General features: G+C 42.0%; 3 protein-coding genes across 3 annotated transcripts; 1 reads left to right on the top strand and 2 right to left on the bottom strand.

The window, feature by feature from the left end:
- Positions 1-287: 287 nt before the first annotated feature.
- Positions 288-3022, bottom strand: LOC148340449 (gamma-crystallin M3-like). Its single transcript, XM_088291052.1, has 3 exons — positions 2284-3022; positions 1947-2195; positions 288-605 (listed from the first exon to the last, which is right to left on the bottom strand). The coding sequence occupies exons 1-3, from the start codon at positions 2359-2361 to the stop codon at positions 330-332; spliced, it is 603 nt and encodes a 200-aa protein (XP_088147178.1). The 5' UTR covers positions 2362-3022; the 3' UTR covers positions 288-329.
- Positions 2704-3556, top strand: LOC148340450 (gamma-crystallin M3-like). The gene is made up of 3 exons (XM_088291053.1): positions 2704-2818; positions 2900-3163; positions 3250-3556. The coding sequence occupies exons 1-3, from the start codon at positions 2783-2785 to the stop codon at positions 3526-3528; spliced, it is 579 nt and encodes a 192-aa protein (XP_088147179.1). The 5' UTR covers positions 2704-2782; the 3' UTR covers positions 3529-3556.
- A 4114-nt stretch (positions 3557-7670) lies between these two features.
- On the bottom strand, positions 7671-9581 carry LOC148340451 (gamma-crystallin M2-like). The gene is made up of 3 exons (XM_088291054.1): positions 9558-9581; positions 9240-9482; positions 7671-7997 (listed from the first exon to the last, which is right to left on the bottom strand). Exons 1-3 carry the CDS (start codon positions 9564-9566, stop codon positions 7722-7724), a joined length of 528 nt encoding a protein of 175 aa, XP_088147180.1. The 5' UTR covers positions 9567-9581; the 3' UTR covers positions 7671-7721.
- Positions 9582-10111: the final 530 nt, after the last annotated feature.

Genomic DNA, 10111 nt, shown 5'->3' on the forward strand with positions numbered 1-10111 from the left:
GAGTCCAGTTCAATCGATTCAATGCCATGAGAAAAAAATGATTTGGAGGAATGAGAATATACTCAAGCACACTTCTGGACACATTTTCTGTCCTCAATGAAGCTACTTTGCTAGCATCTCTTAAATGTAAGAGAAAAAAAATATCTCGAGCAGGGTGAGAACATGCAGGCTCCTCAAATGAAGATCCTTATTCGCACTCTGAGTTCCAGATGCGATGCTAACTATTCGGCTACGTGTCCAAGAAGTTTGTGGAGGTTTAGGCTAAAATGAGAACCTGATGACAGAGATTCAAATTTCAGCTTGCTTTATTCAACAAACGAGAGAGGAAGCTAACAGGTATCTGTGATGCGACGGATGGAGCTCAGTCGGATGATGTTACTGGCTCCCAGCTCGCGGAGGTTGCGGTGCTCGCCGGGCTTCAGATACAGCATCCTCCCTCGGAAGTTGGGCTGCTCGAACATCAGCCAGTGGCCCTCCATCACGTTGCAGGACTGACAGTCGGACATGCGCAGACGATCCACGTTGTCGCAGTCGTCGGTCAGCTCGTGCATCTGGCCTCCAAAGTTCTCCTTCTCGTAGATCCTCACTCGGAACGGTCCTCTGTGCTGTGGGTCAAGTTGGAACAGAATCACAAACAGGTTCTAATGACAAGAAAACAAGTGCAATCCGAAAGGCTATCGATGATGGGAAGTAACAAAGTACTGTACTTTAGTGCTTTTGTAAATTTTTCAGCTATCTGCACTCGACTTGGATTTTGATTTTCTTTTTACTGATGTTTGTACGTTCTACCTCTTACTCTGTCAAAAAAGGCTTATTAAAACAGCTTCAAAAATTCTCTTTCAAATCTGAAATTACATCAAGTTAAAGTGTACTTTTCTGTTGCTCAGTTTGTGTATTTTTGTCGTTAGTCAGCTCATGTTTGTGATGCTATGGGAGCAAGTCGTTTTGACAGACTGAAAATACAGCCAATGCCAACTAACTCTGGTCTGTGAATATTCATATTCATCCAGTTCATTTAATTCTGACGGGCATTTAGTAGTTTGCAAAAGGTTTTGCCTCATAGGAGCAGGCTTCAACAGTTCAGCCTCGTTAGGATATCTGTACGATTGGTGTGGAAACTCCATCCATCCATCCATCATCTGTACCGCTTCTCCTCACTAGGGTGGCGGGGGGTGCTGGAGCCTATCCCAGCTATCTTTGGGCAGTAGGCGGGGGACACCCTGAACTGGTTGCAGGGCACACAGAGACGAACAACCATCCGCACTCACACTCATACAGAGGGGCAATTTCGAGTGTTCAATCGGCCTGCCATGCATGTTTTTGGAATGTGGGAGGAAACCGGAGTGCCCGGAGGAAACCCACGCAAGCACGGGGAGAACATGCAAACTCCACACAGGATGGCCGGGATCGAACCCACGCCCGATGCTGTCTCTCACTGTGAGGCCATCGTGCTAACCAGTCGGCCACCGTGCCGCCCGGTGTGGAAACTCATCTCTATCAATTAGAAGAGAACGAGTTGGGTTCCCACACCAACACCTGAGAACTAACTAACTCTTAAACAAGCACATGCGACATGTAACATGATTGTTTTCTTCCTCTTCTCAATATGACATGTTAGTCATGCAAAAAATTTTTTTTAATTATTACTATTGCACTGCAGTAGTTTTCAAACTCTCTCCTTTTTACTTTGACCTAAGTACCTGAGTCAAATCAGTACATTTACGTCTTTCTGCCACCCAACCAATCAAATGACAAAATACACAACCAAGCAATTAACTAATCAAATATCCACCCATTCAGATAATCAACCAACCAGTCAACAGACCCAAGTACCAAATCGAGCAATCACCAATCAATTGGCTATTCAATCAACCACCTCTATAGGCGTTCCAGCAAGTGGTGGACTTTAAGGAATACATTTAGCTTCCACTCATGCATGGACCTACCAAAGGGATCATGCGAGACGATTTGATGCAGTCACTCATATTGATTCCCATCAGACGCTGGCTGTCCGGATACTCGCCCCTCCTGACCAGCACCTGGTGACCCTTGAAGTTGGGCTTCTCATAAACCATGAAGAGGCCACTCTCCACCCGGCAGGAGTTGCACCTGCTTAGATAGGTGGTCAACTCAGGGCAGTCGCTGCTGGTCTCGTAAGAGCGACCCTGGAAGTTGCGGTCCTCGTAGAAGATGATCTGTCACAAACAACATGAAGATCTGTTGCTTTCTTTGAGAAAAACAAGAATCCAGATTGTGGTTTGTACATTGCGGTTTTTGACTTACCCTTCCCATGGTCATGGTATTTGTGAGATAACTGCAGATGTACAGCTTGGGCATCAAGCCTGGTCCCTTTTTATACATCTCGCAGGCCTCATGCTAAAGCCCTGGAGTCATCACTCTATATTGTGTGCCCAGTTGTATCACTATAGGGTGACAGACTTCACTGTACAGTATGTCAGAATGTGGCTATTGTCACAATCGGATGTTTAATGCTGCAAAAATCAACTATGGAGATCAATGTGCTGGCCTATCACAAAAGGCCGCAAACCAGCTGGAAACTCCTCCATAGAGGATACGTTGTACGGTTGGTAAGAGGTCATCTGAGGAGCGTGGAGCTTCAGTGATGAGCTTGCATTCCCTCTCCAAAATGCAGCCTGCGTACAATAAAAGCTGCGAAAGAATGCGGGCCCGCTGCACTTTTGATGACTCATGAGGTTTCACACAAAGGTGCCCAAGGTCGTCTGAGGCCCAGGGTCACTATAAAAGGGGTTCAGTTGTTGGCATGGATGCAACAACTACAAGCGTCACCATGGGCAGGGTAAGAGTGGTTATGCGTTGTTTTTTAATCACTCAATGATGGCAAAACTTGGAATCTTTGGTGCTTTCTGTCTTTCCGCAGATCATTTTGTTTGAGGAGAAGAATTTCCAGGGTCGCTCTTACGAGTGCAGCAGCGACTGCTCCGACATCCACCTGCACCTGAGCCGCTGCAGCTCCTGCCGGGTGGAGAATGGCTGCTTCGTCCTGTACGACCGCTCCAACTTCATCGGCAACCAAGTTTTCCTGAAGAGGGGCGAGTACTCCGACCTGATGCGTGTCGGGAGCTTGACCGGCATTGGGGCAGTGGTGATGGACACCGTTCGCTCTTGCCGTCTGATTCCCATGGTAAGATTGCGCTCCTCTCCTTGTGAGAGAGGTTCTTGATTCTAAACTGAGCAAACCGCCGTCACATCAATTTTTGGGTCCAACAGCACAGGGGACAGTTCAGGGTGAAGATCTACGAGCTGGAGAATTTTGGCGGCCAGATGCAGGAGCTGCTGGAGGACTGCGAGTCCCTGCAGGACCGCCTGTACATGTCCGACTGCCAGTCCTGCAACGTGCTGGAGGGCCACTGGCTGCTTTTTGAGCAGCCCAACTTCCGAGGTCGTGTGATCTACGTGAGACCCGGAGAGCACAGGAGCCTGCGGGAGAGCGGCCTCAGCAACATTATGAGAATCAGTTCCATTAGACGTATCATGGATGTGTGCTGATTACCATTCATGTTGAAATAAAATTGAAAAAAAATACAAAAATGAAGGCTCATTTGAAAGTCATCTGGTGTTTCTTTGTGTGGCATTGAACAGCATATGATTGTAGAGGTAATTTCTATATACTCAGTCATTATCAGATGTGTCTTAGGTCAAATTCCTTACACAAAAAAGTTACTGACAATGAATCTAGATGGAATATGGTGGAAGGTCCAGAAAAACATGGCTTCCTTGTCATCATTGGACAACTCAGCGTTTTACTGTTGAACATTCCGCATGGTTACAGAAAATTTTTATAGTCATTTACCATCTAAGGAAAAAGAGCATACTAGTGAATGGATTTAAGGTTGATTTTTTTTTTTGGGGGGGGGGTCTCAAATACCAATTTGAGATACCTTTTGTTTTTTTTTGTTTTTTGCTCCCCATGCAAAATTCAGCATCATCACTTTGGATTGTACGCTGTTGTTCTCGCGAAGCCGAGCTCCGACGGGGCAGTCACAATGGAATCGGAGGGCAAACAAAAGCAGCCACTAGCCGCATAGAAAAAAGAGCAATGTGGCGCTGACGCTACAAATCTAAAAATTGAAAAGACACCGTTAAAGAGCTGCAGCCTGGAGAGCACTCCTGTTTTTGTTTTTCTTCCAATGTATTAAATGTTTAATCAGTGTGAGAATATAGTACAGAACAAATACTATGCCATAATGACAGTATATAAATTCATCTCCAAAAGATTTCAAATAGTGAGGCCAATTTCCTCCATTATTTCTTCATTAAAAGATGAGCACCAAACACGCTAGCACCATATCATAACACAGCCATGAATATCTAAACCGCTGGCAACAAAAGTGTGTACTCCCCTAAGTGAAAATGTTTATGAAAATATATAGGGGGCATTTTTGCTATCTTACCTAACACATAATGAATCGAACATTGGCGTGGGTGTTCTTGTTGTCAGATTTCACGTCTTGGGTTCAAGGATTCCCTTATTGGTGAGATTTTTTTTTTCAATGATACCCTCATGAGTCAACAATTAAAAATAGATACAATGTGTACCCCTAAATGGAATAAGAACATTTGATGACATAAAATGACAATTTTGAGAAAAAGGTTGCAATGTTATAGATACCATTCATATATAGTATATTAACATGGGATACTATATGCATAAAGTCATTATTTTTTAATTAACAAAAATCATTATCTTTACCAGAACAATAACAATGAAAAAACAATTGGGCATTTTTAAGTTGCAAGCTTATTAAAAACAAAATATTCTTTCTTCCAGATTAAATTGCATTATTACGATATTGAAGTCAAAGTTTAAGAAAAGGAAGAAACTCATATCTAAACACGCACAAATACCATATCTCTCTCTCACTCTCTCTCTCTCTCTCTCTCTCTCTCTATATATATATATATATATATATATATATATATATATATATATATATATATACCATATATATACCATATATAAGCACCACCTCGCTTGAGAATTATAATACCATCACCAATATATTCTGTAAATTGTGGCATCGCGGGAAAATGTATTTACGGGATGTAGGCATAGCTAGCTAACTAGCTAGCAAAAAAAGTATGTCACTGGGCACCATTTAGCCTGCCCTTAGAAAATCAGGGAAACTGAAATGGTGAAAAACCGTTTTATCTCTACAAATCATTACGGTGCAGTTCTCAGTCTTTGCACAAGGTTTCAGCAATAATCTTCAAATAAGTATGAATAAGCAAATTCTGTGTATTCACATTTACAGGGTCTTACTGTCTGAATGCAGCAACAACAACTTTCGGAGTGGAGTTGATGACCCCAATCTCACCCAGTCGAGTATGAATCTCGCTATCTGGCAGCAGTATGTAAAGGTTTTGGCAAATGTAAGCAAGAAATCTCCACTCCACAAACTCGGAAAATGCAAAAATCTTATATTGTTGGTGGGAAAATGCTCACCAACCCTCTCATTGCCGCGACCCATAATGGCACGGGTCATGGGCGGGTGATAAAGGGCCAGAAGCGCCGGTAGTAGTGCGACCGGGTCAATGACACAATAGGCAAGGAAAGGCTACTTGTTTTTGTTGTCAAGTCAAGTCAAGTCAATTTTATTTGTATAGCCCTAAAGGTCTTTACATAGCCACAATCGACATCCCCGATCTTAACCCCCAGGAGGGCAAGGAAAAACTCACAAAACCTCATTAGGGGAAAAGTGAGAAACCTTGAGAAGGGACCACAGATGGGGGAATCCCCCTTCCAGGATGACCAGGCTGCAATGGATGCCAACTGGGCAACATTTGACACATACAATGATGCTATGTTGTATGGCACTTTGTGCTGAATCCAACCTAACGCTGTGCAATCTCCTCCGGGTCCATGGTCTGAATTTTTTTTCTTTACTATTGCCGCCCCACCTGCGTTTAGATCACCTTTTATGAAAATGTTGTTCCGACAAATCCAGCAGCGAATGTCGCACTTCAATCACTGCAACTCCAGCAGGGTGGAAAGCGTGGAATGAATGGTGTACAAGAAACCTGACTTTTTGGGTTATCAATATTTCCTAATGAAAGACGACTATCTGGACTACCAACGCTGGATAAGATTCAATGACTGTGTGAGATCCTGCCTCATGATTTCCAAGGTCAAGTAAATGAAGCCATCTTGACATTTTTTCCAGATTGTATTAGTGCTCTCAATTGTCCATGAACTCGGATGCGCTTTGTCCCTTGTTATCTATGCTTCTCAGTACTAAGAAAATTGACCTCACTAGTAATGGCTAGGATGCACTAGTATCTTTATTTACGCTATTATCTTCCACTTCTGTAAGGAATGAAAGACGTTTGAGCATCTATTCCATATCAGCTTAAAGCCAAGGTACTAGTACACTCTTTTTCTTCACTAGTAAGACAATTCATAGCATTAGTAGAAGGTCTGTGATTTACGAAAAAAAAACTACTATGTGTATGGAAAAGCTGTTTGAGCATCTATTCAAAACAGTCTGAGGCTAAGGACAATTTATACTGATGTTTTTTTACACTACTGACTTCCACTACTGTATGACATTTTTCTGTACTAGAATAATGACTAGTGTCTGCTAATATGAAATAGTGTAATAATACTAGTGCGTTTCAGTCTTTCTACTAGTTTGCAGAAATGTCATTCAGTAGTAGAACATTGTTGTAAAAAAACTAATAAGTTGTAGTTTTTCTACTAGTGCACTGAACTGATAAAATAGCAAGTGTAATAGGAAAACAACCATTTCTTACTTGTGATATTTTTTCAACTACAGTGTGATAGTTGGTATACTAGTAGGACAAATAATGAGGCCATAATATGCACTAGTTGCCAATGATGTGGTATTAGTTCTACTAATGACATTATAAAACTTTAGTAATTAACCACTAGTGCTTCACTTGTAGTACTTGTAGCACACTTATGTGAACTAGTGCACACTTTTGCATCACTAGTAACATTAGCACAGCTGTTAGTGTGCCTCAGTGCACAGAAATGTCATAAAGTAGTGAGAAGAAAAACATTACTAGTAGGACCTAGTTGTCCTACTAGTATAATACTCACTGACTAATTTTGCTTGGAGTGATCAAGAATCTCAAAAACGCAAATAGCAAATAAATGAGGCAATTCTGATTTTAAGAAGTGGAAACCCTCTGCTCACTGCAGTGAGAAGAAGTAACCCCCACCGCTGACTGTAGAAAGATTGTACTACTAGCGATACAGATGTACTTTGAGATACAAGTTTAATTTGTTCTAAAACAGTTGTATCTCAGTTCATGTTATCCCTGAGAAATGAAAGGAAATGTCAATAATCTGCAACTTGACCCCAAAAAAACCAACAAAATATTTTGTAATATTTCTTTATGTGAGAATTCACTCTTTAATATTGTATCTTATATAAACATACAATAATGACGTAATAAAATTGTATTCAAACAGTTTGTGTCAGACTTCAATTGAATGGCAATTGTGCTGCTGCCCACCTTGGCCACCTGAGGGCAGTATAAGACAAATAAAAGATATACTGCACATGGACGTCTACAAATCTCTCAGATCCTGACAGCAGATTAAAAAAATATATGACTGTGCGTGGCCACCAACACGCTGAGGGTAGTAAAACCGAACAAGATCGGACGGTTAAGCCAAGGGTGTTTATTGAGAACAGGGAGAAATGAAGGAGGGCCTAGATGGAGTCAGTGATCCGCCTGAGAGAACCGATCCTGGGGCTGGCGCCTCCCCAGTCGCTGAACCGGCGGTACTCGCTGGGCCTCACGTAGAAGGTCCGACCTCTGTAGTTGGGCTGGTCGTACAGCAGCCAGGGGCCGACGACCACGTTGCACGAATTCACATCAGAAATATGAAGGCGGTCCTGGACGTTGGGGCAGTCGTCGCTCACCTCCTGCATTTGGCCGTTCATGTCCGGCCGCTCGTACAATCGAATTTTGTAGGCACCTCGGTGCTGCGGAAGAGACTCTATGTGGGTTTCTATTCTTTCAGAAGTAGAGAATCAAGTGTAAGAAGTGTAGAGTTGTTGCTCCTCTAGTTTTCTCTCTCGCTGCTTAGCAGCTCTGGCAGCGGCGGCACCGAAGGCTTACCAAACGAGCAAGAACCCAGAGACGCTGCTCTCACTTGTCAGTCCAATCAAAGGCTCATGTTATCAAAATCTTGTAAGGTAAGCAGAGGTGAGGTTTTGTGGGAAAGTGACTTTTAAATGTCTTGCATACAAATATGAAAATGAGACGTTTGAATTTCATCGTCTTGTGATTGACATATTTGCAAACTCCAGCCAGCAAACTGAGATTCCCTGCTCATGACTGGCAGCTGGCCCGTGTGAAGATCCAGAGTCACTTTTTTTTTTTTTTAGATATTTTCAATTTTTGATTTTAAAATTTGACGTAAAAAAACTTGCGCAATACATATTTTACCATTCATTCTCATTTATAGCTATAACGCTACAGAAAAAAATTCCACCTGTTGCTGAATCTAATCCTTAAATCATAAATATTTATCACAATTACATATATTTATTATTTGTAGTAGTAGTAGTATTTTGAAAAACGGACGTTGAGAGGAAGGGGGCAGATTAGAAATTAGAGCAAAACAATCTAGAAAAGTTAACTTGCATTTCTAAAAAATTCGTATTATGTTGACCAGTGTAATGATTCAATTACTGGTTTTGTCTGTAACGTCAGAAAATGGGAAAAAAAATGCCAATCATTGTTTTGTAAATGTCTCATTTTGAGAGAGAAAAAACACAATCAGGCCACTTTCACGGATGACTATCGAAGAAATCTGAAAACGAAAAATGAAATTTTAAGTATTTGGACAATTTAGAATCAAACAAGATATCTATTATCAAAACAATTAATCGATTATTAAAATAATGATCGATTCATTTGATAATCCATTAATCATTGCACCTCTACAGTAGAGTATGAACTGCTGCGTCCATCAGTTAAAACTCTTTTTTTGTCTTCGGTGAGAGTTGCAAAAGCTTAGGCTCCACCCTCCGTCGTCATGGTAACGAAAGCCAGGCTTGCCATTGGCCCAGCGATAAACTGGATATGATGACAGTATGACAAAAAAAAGAAGAAAAACCCTGACCCTGCCTCAAATTTTAAAGAGAAAGAAAATGTTTCTCCTTTCAGCGGGTACGATGCCGGATGAGATTTTCTGCGCTATGATTTTGCCACAAACTTACCAACGGAATCATTCGACAGGAACGGATGCAGTCATTGATACCAATCATGCGCTGGTTATCTGAGTACTCCCCCCTGCGCAGGAAGTACTGGTGTCCCAGGTAGTGAGGCCTTTCATACACCATAAAGCAGCCACTCTCCACCCGGATGGAGTTGCAACGATTGAAGTAGGGATGCAGGTCGACGCAGTCGCTCACGCACTCGTGGTGCCGACCTTGAAAATTACGATCCTCATAGAAAATGATCTGCGAAGCCACGGTCGGACATGCGAATGGATTGCGCGTGTTATATAATTTTGCAAGCTGACAAAGTGAACTTACCTTTCCCATTGTTCTCTTGGTGGGCCTGACTAATGCTCAATGGGCACTCTTGTTTGGGCCTGCCTTTTATATTAAGTAGCTGTGTGATGGCACAGCATAAAGTATTGTCATCCAAATGGGTTTTACGAGCTCAAATCTGGTTATGTATGGCGACGCGGGTGCGATGGTCACTTATTGTTGTCCGCTTTTGACATGTTCATCACTATTGATCAAAACACAGCACAGGCCTCAACGCTCCCGGTATCAGCAAAACAGCAGCAGCCTTTATGTGCGGCCTTTGCATTCACATACATCGCAAATGTTGCAAGCTCGGGTGGGGCCATTAATAACCTTCATCGATTAATGTTAGAGCTCAGGACAATGTGTTTGAAATAAAAAAAAAAAGTTTCTCTGATTTGCACCTTTATGACTAAAACGTGGCTGCGAACAGAGACGAACACAGTCAGTGTCGACAACTTAGCAACTTTCCCGACTTCTCAGGCAAATATTTTTTTTTTAATTCACACTTAGCCAATACTTCAAATTTCAAACTACCGAAAGAAGAGTAAATAAAA

Source organism: Idiotropiscis lumnitzeri, chromosome 3 (genome assembly GCF_059441095.1).
Source record: "Idiotropiscis lumnitzeri isolate Australia: NSW breed Sydney's pygmy pipehorse chromosome 3, RoL_Ilum_1.0, whole genome shotgun sequence".
NCBI classification, from domain to species: domain Eukaryota; kingdom Metazoa; phylum Chordata; class Actinopteri; order Syngnathiformes; family Syngnathidae; genus Idiotropiscis; species Idiotropiscis lumnitzeri.